Raw genomic sequence first — 24,841 nt, 5'->3', positions numbered from 1 at the left:
TTGAAGGAGACAGCCCTTCCTTTAGCCTCCAGGAATTTCAGCTTGCTTGAGGAAAGGCCTCAGGTGGGTGGGCAAGATGGCCTGAGAGTCACAGAACTAAACAGGATATGGGGGCAATGCAGAGGGAAAGCAGAAGTGAGGTTGGCTCTGGGACCGCCTGAGTGTGGTCATATGTGGAGTATCCTTACTGGAGGCATCTCTCCAGGGGTCAGAGTCCGTGGGTGACAGAACAGATTTGGGGAGGGCAGGCAGCAGGGTACTACACCCCAGGTGGCCCTGAGTCCAGGGCAGCCCAGCCTGGCTCTTCTGAGCCTCCCATGGCCCTTCAGGATTCCAGAGGCTCAGAGCAGCCATTCACTGCCGCCCACTCCTGAGAAGCCAGCCCCTCCCCGCCCCAGAGCCCAGCCCAGCCCGGGATGTAGCTGGTGGGACAAGTCAGGAGAGGGCTGGGCCCTTGGCCTGGGGACTGGTGCCTGGAGGTTGAGTGGAAGCCCATGAAGGAACTGCAGGGACAAGGCCCCTGAGTTGGTTGCCATGGCCAAACTTGGGGTGCAGAGGATGTGAGGGGCCTGCACCAGCCTTAGCTTCTCAGACTGAGGGCCAGCAGACCTTTCTTCTTTTCTAATCAAGGTAGGTGGGTATTTGTGTGTGTGTTTGGGGGTAGGGTGAGGTAGGGGTAGGACCAAGGGATGGACAGGGGTGGAGGCATAGTGAACGGATGGGGACCTGAGAACAAGCAGGTCTCAGAAATCCTGTCCTCTGGCCTGCTCCCTGCGTGGGCATGCACACTGACGGTAGGTGTTTGCGGTTAAGTTCAGGGTAAACGTGTGTGCCCAGGTGCATGTGGTTGTGAATAGGGCAGGAGGGCAGGGCTGCAGGAATACGGCAACTGCGGAGGTGATGGAGGCTGGCACTGTCTTGAGTATAAATATGTGGCTGGGGCGCCACTGTGGGGGTGGTGAAGACCCCGAGCTCCAGACCTCAGGGACCTGGCTATAGGATCACTCCCGTCTCCCATGAGCCCCGCCCACCCTCATCATGTTCCACCCTGCTGTGTTGAAAGCAACAGAAACAGCTTTGTTCCAGAGAGTGAGTTACATGGAGCCCGGAGTGTGCGCCAGCTGGCCACCTGGGGGCCCTAGAGCCCCTCTTGGGGAATGGCTCATCCACACAGATCACCAGCCGAGTCCTTGACTACCTCTTGTCTCCCCTCCTTCCCATCTGCAGGCTGTCCTGTGGCTTCTACCCCTGTGCTATGCGGCCCCCTCCTACCCCACCACCAGCCCCCAGAGAATGTCAACAGCACCCTCGCCCATCTCCTTGCCTCCATTTCTGTCCCCCTCTGAGCCCTGTGTCACACTGCCCTGGAGTGACCGGTCCCGCCTGCAGACCCTCTGGGCCGTCTTCCAGGGCCCGAGTGTTGTGGCATGGCTCAGCCTGGGCCTCACTGCACCTGCACTTGTTTCCCACCTCCCCCAGGATACAGCCTAGAAATCCCCATGGTGGGTTTTCAGAAAGATGCCACACTCTGCACCTTTGGGCCTTCTGTGTGAATTACTACCCCACCCAGGCCCAGCCTCCCTCCTTTGCCACCAAAGACTGAGCCAACGCTCCCCACTGCGCTCGCCTCGCTAGCCCTGCAGCCTCTCTGCCCAGCAGGGCCCCATGGAGCACCATCCCTGGACTTGTTCACTGGACAAGTGTCCTCCTGCCAGCACTTGTTACTTCTCCACTTAAGCCCCGTCTTCTCCAGGGCCCTCCTCAGCTCTAGCTCTAAATCTGTCTCCAGCAGCAGCAGCCCCACCCAGGGCTCTTTCCAGGAGCAGACCTTGTTCCCAAGCCAAACTGCTCATCCCTCAGCCTCCTACATGGACGCCTGACTCCTACTTTGGCTGCTGTGGGTGGGAGCCCAGGGGCAGAGCTAGATAGGCTTCCAACAACCACCGCCCTTCTCGAGGGTCCCTGAACTCGTGTATGTGACCTCCATGGAGTTGTTCACTGACACAAGGGCCACACTCAGACCCAGGCAAAGGGAGAGGTACTCCCTCCTCCCCCACTGAGTTCCCTTGTGCCAGGAGCAGCCTGTTCACCGAATGCCACCATTCCTGAAACATCCTTCTGCACCACCTGGGAGGTACCTGGGTAGGTGTGCGTGAGAGAGTGCCCGTGCGTGTAAGGTGTGTATAGGAACGTAACAGGTGGAGCTGTGGGAGGACTGGTGTGAGAGACATGTGTGCTCTTCTGAGGATTTGACAGTCCCCCAAACAAGGCCCCTTCAGACCCGGCAGGGCTAACTGCTGGTCAGGATGGGGAGGACTGGTCAGGAGGAAGAGGGCCTCCAGGCTAGAGCGCCTCACCCCTACTTGGCCCTTTCTTTCTGTTGATTGCCTCAGGGGAAGATGAAAGACCTGGATGGACCAAGACTTTGAGATGCAGCCACACGGAGCCCCCGGACCTGGAAACTCCTTCTCCCACAGCCACCTGCTGGGGTGCCCTCCCCTCCCCTCAAAGGTCCCTGGAGGGGTATCACCTCTCATCCCTGTCCTCAGGAAGACCATCCATCTGGATACCTTCTCCCAAAGCCACATCCCACAGGCTTCCAGCCGACCGAACCGTGGCACCAGGGCCCAGAGTGTACCCCCACAGGAGACTGGAAACAGCCTTGTGCCCAGGAAGCTAAGCTCCATCTCCGTAACACTCCATCAGAACAGCCAGGCATGGCCCCTGAGGCCCCTACCTTCTCACTGGGAAGGGGTGCCCACCCTGGGCAGGGAAGCTGCCACCCACAGAAGAGGGAAGCTGCCCACTCCAGACCCACCATCTGTGACACTAGTGCCAGGGGGCATTGTCCACCCCGAGGGCCCAGGGAAACCGGGTATGGCCAAACCCAGCAGGATGCCGGTGGTGGAGAAGCCCCTGGTGAGTTCCTACCTGGCCCTACCCTTCCGATCTCGGTTGGCCCAGAGTCCACCAGGCCCTACAGGGCCAGGCTCAGTGGGTCAGAGGCACCCAGTCCCAATGACCTCCCACGTGCCTACCAGAGCTTCCCCAGGAAGAGGCAAGTCCTGGCCCAGGGGTATCCCGAGACCCCGGGTGCACCTCCAAAGGGCCACCCCGACCGTGAGACCTGTGATGGCGATGGATTTGACTACTCTGGACACACCGAGGCCAGGCACAGCCAGACATTTAGCCACAATGGCCACCAACAGACCTAGCCTGGCTGTCAACTTAGCCACATTAAACACATCCAGACTGGACACAGAGTTCCCTGCTCTGGATAGCAAACTGGGCACAGCCACGACCTGGGCTACAGCAGGCACAGCCCGGCAGGGCCCAGTCAAGGATCCGGTAGCCCCAGACCCAGACAAGCTGGGCAAAGCCATAGCTACAGCAGACACAGTCAAGCCAGATCTAACCACAAGGGCCCTAGCCGTGGATTTGGCAGCCCCAGACCTGGAAAGGCTGGGCACAGCGAGGCCAGACCCGGCCCTGGCTTTGGCTCAAGCGAATCCAGCCAGGCAGGACATACGTATGGAATCTCTTGCTTTGGACACAAGCAGGCAGGGCATAGCCATGGGTTCTGTTGTGCCGGTCACCCTAAACCCAGCCATTGGGGAGACAACACTGGACAGTGTCATTAACCTGACCACAGCAGACACTGCCACCTATCCACTGGTGTCAAGCAGAAGCACAGCCCCAGCCCTGGACCATTCTACAGCAGATGCTGCCACAGACCTGGCCAGAGAGACCAGAGGTAAATGTGAAGAGCTTGGCTGGAGATGCACCGGGCTGCTGTGGGGGGAGTTGGGAAGACTGGAGGTGGACTATACATAGATAGGTTGGAAAGGGAGGGGGGATTCTAAGGTCAGAGTCGAAAGTGCTGGGGAAAAAGGACCGGGGTTGAGGGACAGACCCAGGGGATGCACCCTGAGCCGGGTCCCACCCTGCCAGTCACAGGTCAGGTGCAGGGAAGTCACCAGAAGGAAGGTTTACAGGACTAACCTGTGCAGGAGCCACTATGCCCATTCCTTCCTCTAGCATTCTCCATGCTTGTTTCTGTGTTCCCTGAAGCACTGGAACCATCAGGTGATTTATAGGTGAGTCCAGCTTTAAAGCAAACCATCCATATGAAAATACAGACCAGCACTTCAATAAGAGGTGATTTGTCCAACAGTCACCACTGCTGCGCTCCTCTAGATGTGAATAGCGACCTCACCTGAGACCCAAATCATTCACATTCAGCCTTTCCGGAAGATAGCTGTTGCTTAAAAGTTGCCTCACCTGGAATTCTCTTTCTTGGTCCCTCATCCCCAGCCCTTTAGTTCTGAAAGGTGAGTCGGAGACTTGTACAGAGGGAAGTCCTACACAAACTATAAATAGGTCAACACAGGGCTAGACATTTATTTGGTCTCAGAGAAGCTGTGACCTGCTTCAAGCCATGCAGCTGGTTGGTGGCTGTAAGCTAATGGGAACCCAGATCTGGGAATCCTACTTTGGGCTGTCACCTTGCCAACATTTCCAAGGCTCAGAGAGTCTTACCTAGTCCAAGGCTTTCACTGGGGCTTCCGGGGTCAGACCCCTTCCCATCGCACTGCACACTCAGTCTGGGGGAGCTCACCCCCGCTCTGTCTTCATGCCTCCCTGTCTCAGTGCTCCCTCCAACTTCAGCCCAGCCCTCTCTCCTGAAATGCAAGTGTGGTCAGCTGCTGGACTCCTCTACCCGGCCTTCTCCGGGCATGTCCAGAGGCAGCTTTTCTTCCTGAGCTGACTCCCGCGCTCCTTTGTCGCACTCTCTCAGCTGCAGGCACCGCCACACGAGAAACCTAGTTATCCTCCTTCTCTTCCTCCCTCCTTCATCTCATCCAGTCTATTTGCAACTCTGTGGATTTACTTCAACTGTCCCCTCCTCTCCGTCCTTCTGCCCAGTGATGCCACAGCCCACCCCCGCCCACCCCCCAGCTGTCACAGGAACTCACATATTTGATGGCAGCACTCACAGCTTAACAGCCGCTGGTGACTCACCATTATCTTCCCTTAATGTCCAGCTGCTTAAACCTGGCTTCCAAGGCTTCGAACTTCTCCAGCCTCTTAGCTCTGTAGCCCTGTCTGGAATTTTCCCTGCTTCGGCCTCAACTGGGAACTCTGAGTTGTCCACCAACACCATGCAGCTCTTGCCCCTGGGTTCCTCACCTCTGCTGCCACCTCTCAGCAGAATGCCCGTCCCTTCTTCCCTCCTACCTCCTTTTGCTTTTCCATCTCTTTCCTCGCCTCCTCCAAGAAAAACCTTCCAAATCCCTCTCTCCTCAGAGCACCCCCTCCCATGCCCCCACAGGACCCTGTGCATATTCCACTTCCCTGCATTAGGGCAGTCCAGCTTTCTGTCTCCCCTACTAGACCCAGAGCCCTTCGAGGACGGAGGGTCATCCACATGCCCATTCCTCCACGGCCTGGCCACGTGCTGTCCATTAATGCTGACCGAATGCATGAAGGATTTTCCTGAAGGGTAGATCGAGGCTAAGGACAATTCCTGACAGCTCAAGGTCATAGGGCCCATCATTCTGGAGCCGGGCCTGGAACCTGGGCCCCTGACTCAGGGCTCCACTGGCGCCCGCGCCTGGGCAGAACCGCGCTGAGCCAGCGCAACATCTCAACCACCGCGTGACTCACGCGCGCGCACCGCCGCCCGCTGCTGCCACCGGCCCCCTGTGTCCCCCACTCCGCCTCAAGCTAGAGGGTAAGAAGCCGGAGCGGGATTGAGGGGGAGGGACCGGGACTGGGATGCGGGCACCCTACCCGGCCCGGCCAGCATCCTGAGTCTGCGGGCACAGCGCCCCCGCGCGCCTTCCCGGCTGTCCGCAGCCGGGGCCGGGTGCCCGCTCCCGCGTGCGGACTGGCGGGGAGCGTGTGCGAGCGCGGGCGCCGTGGGAGGGGGAGGGGCCCTCCGCGGGGCCGGCGGGCGCGCGGGTCACGTGGTGTGGGTGGCAGCGGCGGCGGCGGCATCGGTGCGCGCAGGCAGGGGCAGCGCGGCGCCGAACGAGCGGAGGCGAGGTCCCGGGCGGGAGTGGCGGCGCGGGGCGCAGGGGCGGCGCGGCGGGGCCGCGGGCCGGGCGGGTGGGCGGAGAGTACCGAGGGGCGAGGCCCGGCTGCAGGGGCCGCTCGGCCCAGGAGGAGCCCGCGCCCCGCTCAGCCTTGCAGCCCCGCGCCCTGAGCATCTCCTGGGAGGAACAGAGACAAAGGAGGATTCATGTCCAAAGGTAGGGGACTGACCGGGCCACTGGCGCCCGCCGGGAGGAGGCTGCGCCCCGAAAAGCCCAGCTGGAAGTGTTACCAGGGGGAGGGTTGCTGCGCCGAGGAGCCCACGCGTGGTGACATACACGGACACACGCACACACGGGGGCACACACCCGAAGATATACATGCCCGGAGAAATGCACCCACGGGAACTCGGGGAGACACAGAGACCCACGGACACACAATCAGGGACCCACATACGCACAGAAAGCCCCACACTGGAGCACACCAAGACATGCGCACACACGCACACCACGCACAGGTATCAGGGCCACCTACAGCCACATAAGAGATGGGTGAGCTGACACACAGACCCCTTCCCCCACACACAGACTGGCACCAGCTGGTGGTCTCCAAGGGAACTCGTTGGCCTCCAGAGGACTGGGATGGGGGAAGGGGGGGGCCCAGGGCCCTTTGCTCCTGCGAATGGGAAAGAACTAAGGTATCTTTTGTGATTCTTTTTCTGAAGTGGGGGCGCTGGAGCTGGGGTGGACTGGAATTGCCTCTGCTGGTGGGGGTGGGGTCCTGAAGGCGGCTGGGGGTTGGGGAAGATCTCCAGCTCAGGAAGGAAGGAAGAGCCTCCCCACCCCCACTCCATTAAGCCAAGGAGGCAGGTGGTAGTCTGGAAAGGTCTCCTCTCTCTGCTGCCACCTTCCCAACTGAGGGGTGGGGTCCCTGAGCCAGACAAAGACAAAGCCATTCATTCACCTGTGAAAGAAAGCACCAGAGTCCTTGCTTGGCATGGGGGTGGCAGTGCTGTTTATGGGGGGCACTCAGCTAGAGCTGAGTCAAGTAGACAATGCCTCTGCTGGAGCACGAATGGGGCAGGTACTGCAGACAGATCCCCTCTCCCCAGGGCTCTGGGATAGCTGGGAGCGTAGGAGGGACCCCAAGAACCACTTAAGCAGGATGGCATACTTGAGCTACATCCTGCTGTGATCCCATCCTGAGCTCTATCCCAACCTTGGGGAGCCCCCCTCCAATCCCTGTTGTGGGGGAGGGAGCAGGTCTGTCTTACCAGAGTCTATCGCCTTAACTGGACTACACCAGAGCCATTTGCTGGCTGGGGGTCAGCTGCTGTGCCAGGGGAGCCATGTCTGAGGGAAGAGAAAGGTGATGGCTCTGATGTGACATCCACTCCTCAGTGAGGCATTCATTCATTCATCATTCATTCATGAGTGCCTGTGTTATGCTAGGTACATTGGGACACAGCAACATAACGTGGCCCCTGCCCTGAAGAAGGGTGGAAACTAACATAAGTTCAGTGCCAGGTAATTTATGTCCATGCTTTTGTATAACCCTCACAGCAACCCAGCAAGGTGTGTACTATCCCCATTTTCCTGAGGAGAACACTGAGGCTCACAGGGGTCACCGAGCCAGGAGTCAAGCCTCGTCCAGCTGCCCGTCTGGGATTGGCAGGTGGACTGGGGGTCTGTAGCGGCAGAGGATGGAGCTACAGAATCCAATTCCAGAGCAGCATTTATTCTGCACCTTGGAGGTCTTTTTGTACTTCTCAGGCACTCTGACCAGACTGTGGGCCCTCGGGAAAATTACATTGTCTGGGGTCCCAAAGTGTCCTTGGTGTTTAGGATTTGGCTGGAGAAGACTCCCGTTTGACAGCATATAAAGTAGGCCGGAAGGGGTGGAGTGAATGAATGAATGAATGAATGAGATGAGTACCAAGGCACTCAGGGGGCCAAGACAGCCCAGAAGAGGGGCATCTACACTGGATGGGAAGGCAGAGGCTTCCCTGAGGGGTAGCCCTTGAGCTGATGGTGAAAGAAGAGCAGGAAGTAGCCAGGGGCTGGAGGGGTAAGGGTCTTCCAGCAAAGGCTGTGACACAGCGACCCCCGCAAACGTTTGCAGCACTTGTGGTGGTGGGTGGTGGTTGTCAGCTTGTAACTGGCCTGTACTTGGCTTGTGTTTGGGAGGGGCACTTGCCAGCAGGTGCTCTGTACAGCGCACCCAGTGGGTGCAAATAGGTGCTTGCTGGGAGAATGAAGGTGATCTCTGCTGTGGACTGGACCTGCCGCAGTCCTGCTGTAGCCCCTAGAAATTGCCTGGGAATACAGTAGGCAGGGCCCTTCTTGAAGTCACGGTCTGTCTTTGGGAATGCTCTTTTAGGAAGCTGCAGTTGACAGGCCAGGGCTGAGCAGGTCATGGTGAGGACACACACTTTACAAGAATACTTACAGAAACTCCCATAAATAAGTACAAGACTCACTTTCCAGGTCTGTACAATGGGGTAGTCCCCGCTGCCCCTACGGATTTATCCTACAACATGGGTTGTGGAGACCAAGTGGGCTCAGCTGTGGAAGCATGAGGGGAATGGAAGAGGACAGTGTGTGAGCAGCTGGGCAGGGAAAATGGGGCATTGGCCCTCAGTGCAGGTGTGCTGAGTGGGGCCAGGGAGGTGGAGAATGGGATAGCAGGCCTGGCTGTGAGAGTCAGCTGCTGTGGGGCTGAGCCAATCTGCCTGGCTGGCAAGAGCTTCCTGGGAAGCAGGAGGGAGCTCAGCCAGGCTCTGGGGAGCTCCTAAGGCTTTGTCAGGTTTGGCTGTGCCTGGGAGTGACAAGGAAAGAACAGGTTTCTATTGGGAGAGAGAGTCTTGCCAGGACCCATGGAAGGACCAGGTGGTGGGGGTATAAGAACAGACTCCTGGCTGGGTTTGGGGGTGGGGGAGGGCGGCACTCTCATCCCCTCTGTCTCATGCCCATCTGCTACTCCATCAGTCTTCCTGTGAGCATGAGATTCTGTAGGGTGGAAACCAGGAACCATAGGGTTCTAGAATGGCAAAGCTGGAAGGGGTCCTCGGGAGCATGGAGTCCAATAACTATGCTGTGTAATTAGCACCTGGGCATGTCCCTTTGACAAGTGCTTCCACATGCACCATTTCATCTCCCTGACAAGCCCATGAACTTGAAAGAGGGAGGGGCAAGAGGGACTGGGATTGTGAGGCTCTGTGTGGATGCCACATCTCATGTAACGCTCACTGCAGCCTTAATCATGACCCTACGCAGTTTACAGAGGAGAAGGGGCTCACAGTGGGGAGCTGCTTTGCCTAAGTCCACAGAGCTGGCAGGTAGTGAGCCACGCTCTTCCCACTTCACCACCAACATCCCGAGTTCTGGGTAGGGAAATGGAGCTGCTCTATGCTGAAACCTATCCTGGTGAGGAAACACACCGATTTCTCCTGTGTGAACTAGCCCACGACCTGCCAGACCTGGCGGATGTGTTCCTTTCCCCACTGGAGAAGGGCTGTTCCTCAGCCTCCCCTTTCTTCTGCCACCCACCATCCCAAGGCCATACTGCCTCATCTCAGGCAAGTGGTTGCCCTCACCTGGCTCTCATCCTCTCCCTACTGGTCAGAAGGGGAGACTTATTTCTCCCACAGATTCCAAAGCATGGCTAGGAAGGTGTCTGGGGCTCCCCAGGGCACAGACACCCCAACTTTGCAGTGATGCTCATGGAACAGACGGGACACTGAGATGGGAGCCAGGACGGGTGCTCACTGCAGAGAGCGGTAGCCCTGTTTGCTTCTAAAAGACAAGGCAACTAAGTCTGTGATAGTCAATAGATGTCAGGCTCAGTATCCTAAACAGCCTTTGCCCTTTATCTGGGGACACATGACTCAGGTTGGAATAACCCGAGACATCTTAGACCAGGGGTTCTCCACAAGGGCCGTGTTGCCCCCAGGGGACACTTGGCACTAGCTAGAGATATTTTTGGTTGTCTGGGCTATTACTGGCATCTAGTAGAGGCCAGGGATGCTGCTAAACATCCTCCAATGACGGGACAGGCCCCACAATAATTATCCAGCCCCAAATATCAGCAGTGCCAAGGTGGAGAAGCCCCTGGGTTAGACACACAGATGTGCTGCTTTGGAGCAGTGAGTGCCTTTGAAGTGGCCCCAGCAACTGAAGAATGTGGGTTCTGGTCCAGATTTTGCATCTGATTTGCTTTGTGTTCTTAGGCAAGTCCTTTTGCCCAGGCCTCAGTTTCTTCATCTGTGAAATGGCCCCGTACTGGTGACATCTAAGGTCCTTCCAGTCCCACTTCTGTAGGATTCTGTAACAAGAGAATAACACTGAGGCTTCCCTGTGACCTCTGCGGCCCACCCCTCCCACCTTGGCTTCGCAGGGCTCCCAGAGACCAGGACGGACGCAGCCATGTCAGAGCTGGTGCCTGAGCCCAGGCCTAAGCCGGCAGTGCCCATGAAGCCCGTCAGCATCAACTCCAACCTGCTGGGTTACATTGGCATCGACACCATCATCGAGCAGATGCGCAAGAAGACCATGAAGACCGGTTTCGATTTCAACATCATGGTCGTCGGTACGGAGGGCTGTGGGGTCACCGGAGGCCCTGGGGGCGGGCAGCACCAGGGCTCCCATTTGTCTCCCTGGGACGATCTTAGCCCTTGCTTCTCTAGGCTGAGCTCTTTCTCGGAGGGCAGATGTCACTCTCTATGCTGATCACAAAGGCCTGACCCCTCTCTCCCCTCGCTGATCCAGGGGTGGGAGCTGCAGGGGGAGGGTCAGCCTGGCCCGTACCATTTGGGGATACATAGGCAGGCTTTAGCCTCACTCCACCTGCTTTCAGGTGTGTGGCATCACCAGTGTCCTCCCTGACCTTCTAGAGCTGGGGGGGGGGATCGGAGGGAGGGTGGTCTTATTTGTGACCTTTTGTAGTGCTTTAAAGCTTAGAGAGAATTTCCAGGACACTGGTCCTAAGTGGTGTCACCAGATCACAGAATGTAAGAGCAGGAAGGGACCTTTGCCCAATTTCAGTGAGATACTCACCCAGTTGCTGGAACAGGAGTCCAGGCATCATCCTTCTTTCTTCATCCTTTATCCTCCAGTCCAGCAATCATCAAGTCCTGTCAATTTTACCTCGTAAGTATCTCTGAAGTCTGTCCACGTCTCTCCATCTCCACTGCTACCATCCTAGGGCGAGCTAGGGCTCTTACCTGCATTGCCGTAGCTACCTGACTCCGTGCTGCTCCAACAGAAGGAGCTGGGCCAGGCTGCAAATCATCTGGAAAGTGTGGCTGTAAAAAACATCAGCTAAACTGAACAGTGTGCTTAACACCCTTGACTTACTTTCTGGTGCAAACTTCTTATCTCAAAAAACAGTAGCAAATGGTTCATGGGCCCTGGCCACAGGACACACTTAGAATCGTACTGATTCTCCTTCTGTCTCCTTTCCCTTTCAATCCATTGTCCACCAGTGACTGAATAATTTTTCCAACCTGCAAGACTCATCAAGCCACCCATCAATAAGTGTAAGGGTTTCAACTCCTAGTCTGGCCTGTCTTTCTCTCCACACGTCTCTTAACCACTTCCCATCTCACTACGCCTCACTTACAAGGAATAGTTCTTCTAGACTTGCCATGCTCTTTCCTACCTCTGCGCCTCTGCATATACTGTTCCCTCTGTCTACAACCCCCTTCCAGCTTCTCATGGGTCATTCGAAGTCACTCTTCAGGTCAGCCTAGTTACTGCTTCTTCCTAGAAGTCCTCCTTGAACCCAGAGAGACTGGATTAGGTTCCCTTCAGTATGCTGTTATAATACTCTGTGGTTATCTTTTTCATAGTGATTATGGCAACACATTGTAATTGTCTGCTTATGTTTTGGTCTCCCTCACGCTAAATGGCTCCTTGAGGGTAAGGATGATGTCTCGTTCACCACTCTACCTCCACTTCTAGCAGCAGCGTGGCAGACACTGCTGCTCAGCCATGGCGCGTGTTCAGTACTGAGCCCAGAGTTGCCCGTTTAACACCTCGGGCTAGGTGGCTGCTACCAGTTGGAATGAGAAATGCACCTTATCTGCTGTTGCTGGTTTCATCCGGTGCCCTGTCTCCCCACCACATCATCAGTAAAGAACCTAGAGGGGCAAATATGGCTAGTTGTAGGCATTCAGGAAAACAGCGTGGTTGGGTCTAGAACCCTGGGCTCTTGCCCCTCGGCCACAAGAATGCGCCAGACCAGTACTTCTGTCTTTACTGTCCCTATGGGTCATCTGGATGTCCTGTGCAAATGCAGATTCTGAATACAGGGCTGGGCTGGGCTGGGGCTTGGGACCCTGCGTTTCCTACCAGTGGCCAGGTGACGCTGACGCCGCTGTCAGTGGCAAGGCTTGGTGGGTGATTCTTGGGCATGTTGCAGTTTGAGAAGCACTGCTCAGGCCAGTGGTTTTCAAACACCTTTTTGTTGTGGGTCTCCTCCTCGGACTGAAATCTTGCGCAGAACTGCACCTGTAAAACCAGTCAAAGGAGCCATCGTGAAGGAAGTGGAGGTGATGGGCTGGCCCTGCCTGCTCCGCTTCCTCGTCTCACGGTGCCCTCTTGGGCATTTAGCTCCACAAAATGCTAATCTCTAATGTTAAAATAAAGAACGGAGATGGGGCCAGGAGATTCCTTGGGTTCAAGTCCTGGTCTTACATTGATGAGTTTTGTTACACTGTACATATTTTGCGTGAGGTGGGGATTAGTCTCTCCAGGACTGCTTCAGCTAGGGCTAGAAACAGCTCTGCTGTGGGATTCACATGGCTGAACTAAGGCACATTTGGCTGACATGTGAAAGTACATATGCACTGAGGCCATATCAGAATGCAAAGTAATTCTGTCATGACTGTTAGAATTATTAAAGACTAAAAATTTAAGCATAAACAAAACCAAAACTGCTGTACTAGACAAGTGCATAGGTTGTCCCCTTTTGCCATGGTCCCTGGGGCTCCAGAAAGGACAGAATGTGGAATCTAACAAGTTTGCCTCAGTCCTGCAGCCCAGGGAACCATCCCCACCTGCCTGCTCTCCCTGCTCAGCCCCTCCCTTCCCAGTGAGTGGTCAAATAAAGGTGTGGCCTGGATCGCAGCTCCAGAAGCCTGTATGGTCACGGGGGGGATATTAGGCTCAGGACATAGACACGGGGTCTTCCTGCCCTCTCATCCTCCTGTCTCGCTCAGGTCAGAGTGGACTGGGCAAGTCAACGCTGGTCAACACGCTCTTCAAATCCCAAGTGAGCCGCAAGGCCTCCAGCTGGAACCGGGAGGAGAAGATCCCCAAGACAGTGGAGATCAAAGCTATTGGGCACGGTGAGGATGGGGCAGGGACCATGGGCATCGGTCAAAGGGGCCTCTGCCAGAAAGGGGGAAGAATGGGGCTTACTGGGGAACAAGGCAAATGAAACGCAACCTTAAGAGAATAGAACTAAGCCCTAAACACAACTCCTTAGACTGCAAGTCCAGAAGGGGATTAGGAAGGAAAGAAACTGGATGCTAAAGCATGGATGGGACTTAGACAGGCAGAAAGAAGTAGGGAGGGCATTCCAGGTGCAGGGCACATCACGCACAAAGGGGTTCAGGTGGGGAAGACCCTGAACTTGACTTTTCCAATAATTGGTCCGGAAGAAGGAAGGAGCCTGGGTCTCCCTGGCTGGTAGGTGGCAGGGCACCTGGCATCACCTGGAAGAGTGACCCCTTGGTGCCTTTTCTGTTCACCCCTTTCCCCCGCAGTGATAGAGGAAGGTGGTGTCAAAATGAAGCTGACCGTCATCGATACCCCTGGCTTTGGAGACCAGATCAACAACGAAAACTGGTACATGTCCGCCTGTGAGATTCTGCCCTGAAGACGACAGGGAAGCTACTGAGCACAGTGCAGATTCGTTTGCACCCTCCATGCTGTGGATTAAGCGGGAAGATGCTCTGGAGGATGAGAGAGGGGTTTGTAAGGAGCCAGGGGAAGAAGCCCACATGGGGGCCAGGCGTGCTGGTGGAGGGCACAGTGCAGAGTGAATTTTGGCCGAGGGATTGCCTGGAGGTGGCCGCGGGGCAGGGCAGATAGAACAAGGATCAGGGCTGCAAATCCAGGCTGGCCTGAAGGCGGTGGTAGAGTTTGGCCACAGGGAGGGGAGTTGCCATGAGGAGAGAGCCTCTGAGAACCCCAGAGCAAACCTGCGTCAGCGTCCAGTCAAGAAGGGGGTGCATGCGCTGCCCAGAATGGAAGGTTCCCGGTAGAAGTTTGCTCCCAGATAGGGGTGGAGACCATGGAGCTCCTGTGAGGGAGCTGCCGCTGACAGGCAGGGCCACCGGACGAGACAACTTAGAACAATCTTAGAAAAGTGACTGGTTGTCCTCTTCTCTGGTTATATGCATGACCCTTGATGGAGAAAAGTAATAATGACAATGACAGTGGTCATGACAATAATGAATCATTGCTGTGACCGAGTATTCTATGTGCTGTCGCTATGTTAAGTACTGTACACGTTCTTTCTGGTCCTACATGAATGCTGCCAGGCACCCGTTGTTACTCCCATTTTACTTGTGAGAAAACTGAGCCTCAGAGAGGGACAGAGCCTTCCCCGGAGCCTCCCAGCTAAGAAGTAAGGGAGGTGTGGCAAGTGTGTGCTGCTTTCAGAGTGGGGTGAGGTCCTGTAGGCTCCCAAAGCCCAGTCAGAGGTCTAGGTCCCCATGGGAATTCTAGCCTTGCTAACAAGGAAAGCCATCCATGGGGTCTGAGGGAGGGTGGTCAGCTGGAACCCCAGACCCCGTAGGGAAGGTTGGAAATAAGATCGTGTGAGGAGCCGGTACCTAAGATGAGCTCCCAGGCCCTGTTCCCCTGGGACATCCCTCTGCTTTCTTCCCACCCCCCAGCTGGGAGCCCATTGAGAAGTACATCAATGAGCAGTACGAGAAGTTCCTGAAGGAGGAGGTGAACATCGCCAGGAAGAAACGCATTCCTGACACTCGCGTCCACTGCTGCCTCTACTTCATCTCCCCCACGGGTCACTCGTATGTACCAGTCTCACCCCCAGCTCTGGTTTGCACCGTCCGTGCCCATCCTGTAGTGGATACCCAATACCTGAACTCAGCTGGGGAGGGCCAGACAGACCCCAATACATTCACGGCCTTGTCATTCCCCAAGAAAGTCTGACTTCCTTGCCGGGAGAGTAAAGCTAACCAACATCGACACCCCCCACCCCCATGCTTCCCCCTGGTGTTCTGGCACCATAGCTTGACTGTGCCAGCAGAAAGTTGGTATACGTGAGTAGAGGATTATTCCTTTATTCAGTAGGTACCTGCTTTGCACCAGGCTGGGGTAGGGGTGGGGCCGCAAGAAGGGTAAAATGCAAAGAGGCAGGGATACCGGATTGGGGCTGGTGTTTTGGAAGGGGTGTGGGACCCAGCTGTAGGTATGGGAGGGTGGCCAGCCCAGCACAAGGTGTCTAGAAATGAAGGCTGGTAGCAGGCAGGGCATGCTGGGAACTCTGGTTGTGGATAGCAGGTGGGCTGCCTGACAGGGCGTGCCTACAGAGGATGGAGAGAGCCAAGTGGGCAACCAGGCAAGCTTCTTGTTGGGGAGGTCTCCTAACTTATTCCTAAGCCCAGCTGCTGGGCCAGCGTTCAGTCCTTGAGAGGATGACACACACAAGAGGCCCCAGATTTTGGAGGAATGGGGTACTCAGGTGTTTGATGGTGGGGCTCAGGAACTCAATAAAAAGGTTAGCTTTATCCCTCCCTAGAACCTGAACCCAAAGTCAGAGCAAGGCAGCCGACAGCCTGACTTAATGAGTCCCCTGACTGCGATCTAGAGGCCATTTGGGACCCCAAGCCTGGGGGGAAGCTGGGCCCTCAAATGGGGGAGGGGCAGACCTCCCAGCTGGACCCCTGTAGGACTAACTGGGGCTGGTCCAAGGCCTGCCGAAAAGTGCTATCCCACAGGCAGAACAAGATACACATGAGTAACCATGACACAAAGACACATGGGTGGGAATGACAGTCCACAGCGATTCCCAGGAGAAAGAAACCCCCAGGTCAGAAAGAGGTCAAGAAGGAGTGGTTTGCGTGGGGCTTAGAGACGGGCAGGATTTGAAGAGAAAAGGGGAAGGCGGGTCCTGGTGCTGGGGAGTCGGGGCCTGTTCTGCACATGAGTCAGAGGAGAAGGAACAGCCTCTTAGCCTCAGCCCAGCCCAGTCCTCCTGTCCCAAGTGTGGCCCTGGAGTGGTGACCGTGGCGGGGTGGGGGAGGGCAAGGTGGCTCTGACATCCCGCCTTCTCTGGGCCCCAGCTTGCGCCCTCTCGATCTGGAGTTCATGAAGCACCTCAGCAAAGTGGTGAACATCGTCCCTGTCATCGCTAAGGCTGACACCATGACCCTGGAGGAGAAGTCTGAATTCAAGCAAAGGGTGAGAAGGCCCCCTCCTCCTTTTCCTGTCCTTCCTTGCCGCCGACCTCCCACCCACCTCCTACTTAACCATTGAAGAGGCTGGGCTGGTGATGTCTGGGGACCAGTGTGAGGAGAAGTGAGTGCAGCCTCAGGCTGCCTTCTTCCCACCCCCCAAGCTTACCTGCAAAGACCACTGAATACATAAATCACCACGAACATGAGAAACCTCTCCTCAATGTTAGGTTGCTTGAAGGACTAGACTAATGAATCAAGGTCCTCCAGACCTTATTGGTATCTTCTGTAAGCTCCTGTGCTTGAAGCATCCAGGTGGGAGTGGGCAGGGGGGTGCGAGAGAAGTATAAAGACAGTTGCTGCCTTCAAGAAACTTACACTCAAGTAGACCACTGAAGAAGTCCTGGATGGCTTCCTGGAGGAGGTGAGTCTTAAGCCAAGCTTTGAAAGAGGGCAAACAGAGGCTTAGGGTCGGGGGACTCACCTCTCTTCCCTGCAGACAGGAATATGACATGTAGCAGCACGAGTACTGCCCATGTGGAGTCTGTACTCAGAGGTACTTCTTGTCTAAATCCTAATCTTATGGACCCCGAGATGAGCAAGCTGCACCCCAGACTATTCCTCACCTCAGGCTGGGCTCTCATAATTTTACCACTGGGGTTTGCACTTCCTTCAGGATCTTCCTGCTGCCCAGGGCCTCAGAGTTCTGAGATGACCAGATTATCAAAGCCTTCATTCATTCCTCTGACTTTAACACACACACACAGACACACACACACACAGACACACACACACACAGACACACACACACACACCCTCTGCCCCCTTCCCATTATCCTGACACTTGGCTACCTTGCTTCTCTTCCTCACTTCTAGGTCCGCAAGGAGCTTGAAGTAAATGGCATTGAATTCTACCCCCAGAAGGAATTTGATGAGGATTTGGAGGATAAGACAGAGAACGACAAAATCCGGGTGGGTGCCTGAGGGGGCTCCGTTCATCACACAGATGACCCGCTTGGTACCGGTGGGCTGTGCATCACGCAGCACGTCCGTCTTTTCACCTGCTTTCCCCCTACCATACTCCCTGTTCCTCTTTGCCTGATCCAGACGAGAAGGGACGTGGACAGGATAAGGATTAGTGGCCCTGGCCAGGACTCTGGACCTGCACCCAGAAGCCCAAAGCTCCCACCCATCCCCACACCACACAAAAGCTCATCCTCCCGCACAGCACTCAGCAAAGCCAGGGTGTGGGGTGATGGAAGGGCACAGTCAGGAAAAACATCAGGCTGGGCTCCAACATATCTGTGCTCTAGTCAGAGCTCTGCCTCAGTTTCCTCGTCTGTAAAATGGAGAGGTCAGACTAGGTGAATGGCTCATAGGCTTTTTTTCTCTACAAGAAGCCTTCAAACAAATGTCAGACATAACTCCAATATATAAAACACAAAAACAGCTGCTTTGGCTAAGTGACATGGGGCACAGAGCCCTGCCTTGTCAGCAGACCCTGGGGTATCTCCTGGGCATCTTCAGGCTTCATGGAATCAGGATTGTAAACCATCGCCATGTGATATCTAAGGTCCCCCTCAAGCTTCTACAGTTCTGGGGTTCTATGTCAGAACCCTGAGTTGTAGGCCGGGCTTTTCTACTAACGCACTGTAACCTGGGACAAATCACTTGCTTTGGTCTTGCGTTTCCTCCGTCTGCTGTGGATAATCTACTAGAAGCCCCTTATCTGATATAGTTGAGACAGGTAGTTGGTCAGACGCTTGAAGAATCATTAAAAAAAATGATGCATACAAATTGTAACTGTTTTAAAATAAACATTTTCCTGAATTATTGAGTTAAAATAACTTAAAACATACATATCGCATTCATTAAACCTTGTTTTCATATAGGGACAATTCCTCTTTGAGATTAAGTCCACTCTTGATGCAAAAGCAACTCACCTTTATCGTGCCTTTCTGCAACATTCCACTGAATTTTCAGAGAAACAGCTCCCCACACTCACGTCCTCAGCTTCTATAGTAGTGAATTTATCCCATTACTATGTATAATACGTACACAGCAGGAAAATACATTTGGGAAGAAACGCTGGCTCTTGGTGAACATACGACCACCTGGTAGAGCAGAGGGGACTACGCACATCAAAAGTAGCCTTTGAGCTCCGACAGGTCAGGGGACAGGTTGGGGGCCAGTAGGTTTTATGGGGGACAGTGGAAAGCATCAGTTACTTTGGCTGTCAGTTGGGTGGGTATCGTTTAAGAGAGGGCTGTCTATCCTAGCTAGCTCACAGAGTTGTTCCAGATCAAACCAAATGTGTAACATGCTATGAAAAGTACAAAGTGTTCTCCTGTTGAAGGAAAGTTGACTTACTAAGGTTAACCAGTGAGGCAGGGGAACAATCAGGGTTGGACCCAGGACTTGGGCCTCCCAGTCCAGTGCTCTTTTTAAAAGACAAGAGCCTTGCCCTTGTCAGCAGTGGGATCACTGAATTAACAGCAGACATGTGCAGTTCAAGGCTAGAGGCCCAGGACCATATGCCACCCCCCCTTGGAGGCCCAGATGACAGGAGGGTGACATGCACGTGTGTCTGGTTTGTCAGCAGGAGAGCATGCCCTTCGCTGTGGTGGGAAGTGACAAGGAGTACCAAGTGAATGGCAAGCGGGTCCTCGGCAGAAAAACTCCCTGGGGGATCATTGAAGGTAATCCAATGCATCTTGTTGAAGAATTGGCTGCTGGCCAATTATGCTTATTTCTTAAGCATCGGCAGGTCACGGCACTGTCCTAGGATGTAAGATATAAAATGAGTGCCAGGCAGACCCTGCCATAAGGAACTTGCGGTCTAAACTGAGAAGATGAAACTCACAGGCAGGAAGCAATAAAAGACGGATTTAGCACCTTACTGGGAGGCACTGACTCACCTGTCAAAGGTCGTCAGAACACAGAACGCGGAGAGATTAATAAGGGCTGGAAACACCAGAGAACAGTTTTCACATGAAAGGGGGTGTGATCGTACTGCTCAAAGGTTGGTCAGATGTTGCCATTTTTATTTTATTATGAATGGAGGTGACCTTGAGAAGGACATAAGGTTCTAAAAGTTTTCAAATAATTGTTTCAATGATTTTATTCAATATGATAACCCTCTGAGCCGAGCAGGGTAGATATGACTTCTCAGAATGTCAGCTCTTGAATCTCAGATCGGTTACATGTGTTGCCCAAGATCACACGACTTCTTAGTGGTGAAACTTGAATTTCAGATATTTTGATATTTTGATTCCAAAACCAAGTTCATCCCATTGTATCACGTCTCTCATTTTCCTGTGACCCTTTGTTGGGATTTTTTTTAATAGCATTTTCTGATCATCTGCCTTGAATTGGAATTATTTATGAGAATGCCTGTCCTACCTATAAGACCATGAGACTACAGGGTTCATGTTTTAACCCTCTTCTGCTACGACAACCCTTGGCCAGTGATTTCAAAATAGGACGCACTCAGTCAGTTGAATTAGATTTATCATATAGTGCATGGCCTTTTTAAGATGGCTCAATTGTTATTTTCTATGTGTGTGACTGTCTTCCAATCAGATTATAAGCTCTTTAAGGATAGGAATTGTGTCTTAGGCCTTGGGCAAGTTTCTTAGACTCCCGGTGTATTAATTTCCTTTTCTATGAAATGGGAACTATAAGAGTCCCTATTAGCTGTTATTCCACAGTCTAGAACAGGAATTGTGCCATTGTAGCTGCTAAATCAATGTTTGTCCAATGAATAAAATCCGGTGCATTGAAATGCCAAGAGAAGCAAACCCCTGGATGTGTTACAATCACCTGTCTGGTGGCTTTCTCTTAAATGCCTCCATGGCCTGAACAGACGTTCACCTGCTGGCTGTTGCTGCATTAGTGAAATGACCATCTGTTCTGTTTTATTTTGTTTTGTTCACAGTGGAAAACCTCAACCACTGTGAGTTTGCCCTACTTCGAGACTTTGTCATCAGGTAAGATGTACCCCTGCCCTCAGATGGCAGGTTTAATGATTTGGGGTCAGGAGGCCATCTGTTCAGATCCACTTCCTCAGTTTCTAGGTCTCTCTGACAGAGCTTTCTGCCCCAGTTCCAGCTCCCATCATGAAGCAAAAGGGGCTGAGGAAATAGCGCTGGCTCTGGAGTTGGTTCCATTGGGTCCAGGCCACGCAAGTGATGTGTTAACCTCAGATGTGGTCCCCTCTTCCTCCTCCCACCCCTAATCACAGCTCTCTCTCTTCTCACCCTGTGTCCCTCAGGACCCACCTCCAGGACCTCAAGGAAGTGACACACAACATCCACTATGAGACCTACAGGGCCAAGCGGCTCAATGACAACGGAGGCCTCCCTCCGGTGAGCGTGGACACAGAGGAAAGCCACGACAGTAACCCATGATGACCTTTTCTCTGTATCATCACACATACCTACTTTTCCACACACACGCATCCCAAATCCCACCTTCTTCCTTTCTGCTCTGTCCCACAGGCATGTCTGATATTCATGGAGCATTTGTCTACAGTGTGTGTGTGTGTGTGTGTGTGTGTGTGTGTGTGTGTGTGAGAGAGAGAGAGAGAGTTCAGGGGTGAGGTATTTTCACTGCCCTCCCTGGAAAGTCCCTTGTAAGTTTGGTTCCTCCATGACTGTCCATTATCTGTCTTCTTTGCTTGTGTCCCAGAACAAAGCCTTGTACCTCACTTAAGAGGTCTGGGGAGGTTTCATTTAAAAATGAGGAAGCAGGTGAGCCACAAGTAACTTTCGTATCTCTGAAGCTGCCTGCACACTGGGGTTACAGAGATTCTCCGAGGACAGGCTACAGAGCCAGACCTGGGAGGGGACGAGGAGCTTGGGCCTTACCCCTCCCTGGATGCCGGGCATGGTCTGGGGTAAGGCTGGGACTTCCTGGGAGAAAGGAAGTTCAGGGGACAGTGGAGACGGAGGCCAGAGCTAGGCCGCTGCCGGAAGAGTTAGTGCCTAGAAGTGGAGACGAGAGCTCCACCCTTCGGTCTGCGCTGCATTCACTGTCCAAAAGCTGCCACCTGTCCCTGTCGCAAACTGCTGTTTTCCACACTCGTCACACTCGCCTCAGCTCCCACTTTCTCTCTTTTCCTCCTTTTCCTTCATTTCTTCATCCTGCTCCCCTCTGACTTCTTTCACTTCCTTGTAGACTAATCCACGTTAGTTATGTTTCTATGTTTAGGATTTATGCCCCGTCTATTTCCAAAATTGACTTTAGGCCACCTTAAGTCACAGCTAAAAGCATGGGCTAGTACAAAAGGAGATGACGGTACAAGAGAAATCAAATCCATAGAGAGGAATGGGAAATGGTTTCTGCAGGCGAGGGCGGAGATTGGCCCTGAGCCTATGGGCAACCCGGGCAGAGGAGAAGACATGGCGAGTTATGTGCTTCCCAGTGTCTGGTTAAAGAAGCACACAGGCTGATCACGTGAATCAACCTTCTTTTAGGCATTAAGTTCTAGAAGAACTGAGTCTAAAAAAGTATCAAGAACAATACACAATTTTGGTCTTTCTTGGTGGTTTGGCTTCGGAGACAAATTTTAAACGACACCTCCCTTTTCTCCATCAGGCTTCTCTGTTGCTCCCTTCTCATATATACTTGACCTCCTCTTTCCTTCTTTGCCATCCACTCTCACTCTTGTGCCGAAGCTAATTGTATGATTGTCTGTCTGTCCTTCTCTGCTTTCCCCCGCCCCCCTCCTGACCCCGTAGCCATTCCCAGCAAGCGTACATTTAGCCTTTTCTCGCCTTTCCCTTCAGCCCTATATTTATTACTGTATATATATCCCGTTTGTTTTACAAACAAGTTCCTCCTTCTCCTTTAGTCTATAAGGTGGCTAAAAATTGAGGCTAGGGAAACGATTTAGCCTTAGGCAAGAGAAAACGCCAGTGAAACAGTTTACAGTAACCTCCTACAACCTCCTGTTCCATCTCCTGGTCCAACCCTAGGTGTAACACTGGTCCTCTGCAAATCCCAGCATTTATAGTCCCTTATCACTCAGGTGCTAGGAAAACACAAAGACTTAAGACCAAGATTCAGTGGACCAAGTGAAAGAGGTGGGTGATAGATAACCAGTGACCCAAAACCTGGGGTCTCAGTCTTTCCTGGAGGCTCTTTACAATCCAACCCACATGCCTCCTTGCCCACAAAGTGATTTCACGGTAGGCGCCTGTCAGGATAGAACAGCAGCAGGGTTAGAGCCCAGAGGTGACTACATTTCAACAGAAGAGGGACCCCTGGCTTATACAGTGAGCAGTCCTGTATGGAGATGTGGGACTGGACACCTCAGCCTGGCAGGGAAAATCTAGGGGTGGGGGTGGTGGGTGTTGGAGAGGCCAAATAGGAGATTGATGCTTGGTGGCCCAAAACCATGATCTCAGCCTCCCTGGAGAAGCTGTTTTATATGTCTGGTGTCCACACCCTCAACCGTTCTCAACCCCCCTGCAGGGAGAAGGCCTCCTGGGCACTGTCCTTCCACCCGTGCCAGCCACCCCCTGCCCCACTGCTGAATGAAGGCCATTTCAAGCGCTGCTTCTCCCTCCATTCCTCTCAGCTGTTATTGCTGCAGGGCCATGACCTTTTTAGGGCTTGTTTGTTCAGCCCACCTCCACAGCCCCTCTCAACCCTCAGCAGGTGGGAGGGGCCAATGGCCTCTTTAGGACAGTTGCCTCCTCCATTTATCAAACACCCCTCTTCTCTCAGTGGAATGGAGTTCTCGCCAGCACTGCCCTGCTCCGTCTGTGTCAGCTGGTCCCAGCCCATCTGTAGGGTGAAAGAACTCATCAAGAGCTTCTTCTGCCCTTGCAAACCCATACCAGCTATTTGTAACCATCTCCAAGAGAAATGGCATTGTTCCCTGTCCATCTGCATGAGCTACTCTTGGCTTCCCTAAATGGTCAAGAAAGCCACTTTTCTGCTTGTCAGATTCGTTGACGTCAGCTGTGTGAGCCCCGATGTGGGACGAGGGTGTCTCCTTCATTGCTTAAAGTGTATTTATGAGGATGGGTCACAACAGATGTGGGGGAACAAGGGCTAGGGTCACTTCTTTAAAAAATCACCACTTGTGGCCGGCCCAGAGTGTGGTTGCACACCCTCCACAGCCCATAATGTAGCCACTTAAGAAGAGTGGTTTTCCTGAAAAGACATTTCTGGAATTAACTTTCTTATCCTCACACTTGAAAAAAAACCCAAAACTAAACACAGATACAAAACTCCAGAACCCTGCAAGGTGAACTCTAGGAAGAAAAAAGCACCCATCTGTCCACTTAGCAATAAGGGATCTCTTCCCACCTACCCTGACTACTCCTAACCCCACCTGCACCCCGTTAATGTGAGTAATGAATTAGCCTGGCCACAGCTGGTCGCTCTAGGCTAGTGGAAAATACCCAGTGGAGGGCAAGGGCCCCCATCAGATGCATGAATGTTTGCGAATGTCGGCTGCCACTGCCTCACACACTGTGTGTTTATGAAAGCACCCCCCCTGCCCACCCCTCCCCATCTCCACCTGGACACAACTTGCTCAAAGGCTGGTAACTTGGGGGCCATTCATCTACAACCAAGTCCTGATGGAGCAAAAGGCCCAAGCCTAGGGGATGCAAGAACGACCCATTTCTTAAACGTTACCAGTCCCAGCCAACCTTTTGGTGACATTCTGGTTAAATTTCCCAATTGAAAACAAGCCAACAGACACTCACACTGGTTGTGTAAATGTTGCTAGACTTTATGTGTTGTACAACTAAACATTGCTGTTTGAACAATACCTGCCTGGCCTGTGTCTTATTAGGGCGCCTCACTCCTTGGCCAAACAGCCATTACATCACTTCACCTGTGTGTGGAGGGTGAGACAGGAACTGTCTTGGTAAGCCACAGAAATTCAAGATGGAAAACAATTTGTGAGGTCAGTTCGTCTTTAGTTGGCATGAGGTGGGACCCCAGTCATTATTCCCTGGGATTTTATATCCAAAATGAGTGATGAAGCTACCGTGTTTCCCGAAAAATAAGAGCTAGCCGGACCATCGGCTCTAATGCGTCTTTTGGAGCAAAAATATAAGACTGGGTCTTATATAAGACCAGGTGTCAGGACAGAGCCAGGAGTGCAATATCCAGGCTCTCACCCTCCTGTGGTAAGGTGCTCACTCAGGTAGTAAATGGCCATCAACTGTGACTGGATGGCCATCAGCTGTGGCTAGTTGCCCATCAGCTGTAACCAGTGAGCCATTGGCCACTCATAACTGCCATGGCTACGCTAGCAGAAAATGGCTAGCAAGAAGATGGTGGCTGAGCTAGCAAGAGCAGAGTGTGGATTGCGGATTGCAGAGAAGCGGATGGCAGGTTGCAGATCATGTG

At 53.6% G+C, this 24,841-nt stretch overlaps 1 protein-coding gene across 5 annotated transcripts; it reads left to right on the top strand.

The window, feature by feature from the left end:
• The first annotated feature begins 511 nt into the window (after nucleotides 1-511).
• On the top strand, nucleotides 512-24,254 carry SEPTIN3 (septin 3). 5 transcript variants are annotated; one of them, XM_019734500.3, is made up of 12 exons: nucleotides 512-630; nucleotides 2,394-3,754; nucleotides 10,432-10,623; nucleotides 13,256-13,384; nucleotides 13,805-13,886; nucleotides 14,942-15,079; nucleotides 16,355-16,472; nucleotides 17,342-17,437; nucleotides 19,065-19,164; nucleotides 20,403-20,454; nucleotides 20,739-20,832; nucleotides 22,943-23,147. In XM_019734500.3, the coding sequence occupies exons 2-12, from the start codon at nucleotides 2,413-2,415 to the stop codon at nucleotides 23,006-23,008; spliced, it is 2,409 nt and encodes an 802-aa protein (XP_019590059.2). In that variant the 5' UTR covers nucleotides 512-630; nucleotides 2,394-2,412; the 3' UTR covers nucleotides 23,009-23,147. The 5 variants fall into 5 exon arrangements, with proteins under 5 accessions (XP_019590059.2, XP_019590065.2, XP_088652341.1 ...); XM_088796215.1 differs by lacking the exons at nucleotides 512-630; nucleotides 2,394-3,754 and adding exons at nucleotides 6,115-6,254; nucleotides 22,497-22,551; XM_019734506.2 differs by lacking the exons at nucleotides 512-630; nucleotides 2,394-3,754 and adding an exon at nucleotides 5,606-5,734 and having other exon boundaries at nucleotides 22,943-23,681.
• Nucleotides 24,255-24,841: the final 587 nt, after the last annotated feature.

This window comes from Rhinolophus sinicus, chromosome 1 (assembly GCF_057876585.1).
Source record: "Rhinolophus sinicus isolate RSI-liver-muscle chromosome 1, RSI-T2T, whole genome shotgun sequence".
Classification (NCBI taxonomy): domain Eukaryota; kingdom Metazoa; phylum Chordata; class Mammalia; order Chiroptera; family Rhinolophidae; genus Rhinolophus; species Rhinolophus sinicus.
The sequence above is the reverse complement of the archived record's forward strand: the minus strand, read 5'-3'. Positions and strand labels throughout refer to the sequence as shown.

Excerpts from the sequence above, each read along its gene's own strand:
- SEPTIN3 (XM_019734500.3), top strand. The coding sequence starts at position 2,413 with ATGGACCAAGACTTTGAGATGCAGCCACACGGAGCCCCCGGACCTGGA. Across the intron at positions 10,624-13,255 it reads TTTCAACATCATGGTCGTCG|GTCAGAGTGGACTGGGCAAG; the intron begins GTACGGAGGGCT and ends TGTCTCGCTCAG. Across the intron at positions 13,385-13,804 it reads GATCAAAGCTATTGGGCACG|TGATAGAGGAAGGTGGTGTC; the intron begins GTGAGGATGGGG and ends TTTCCCCCGCAG.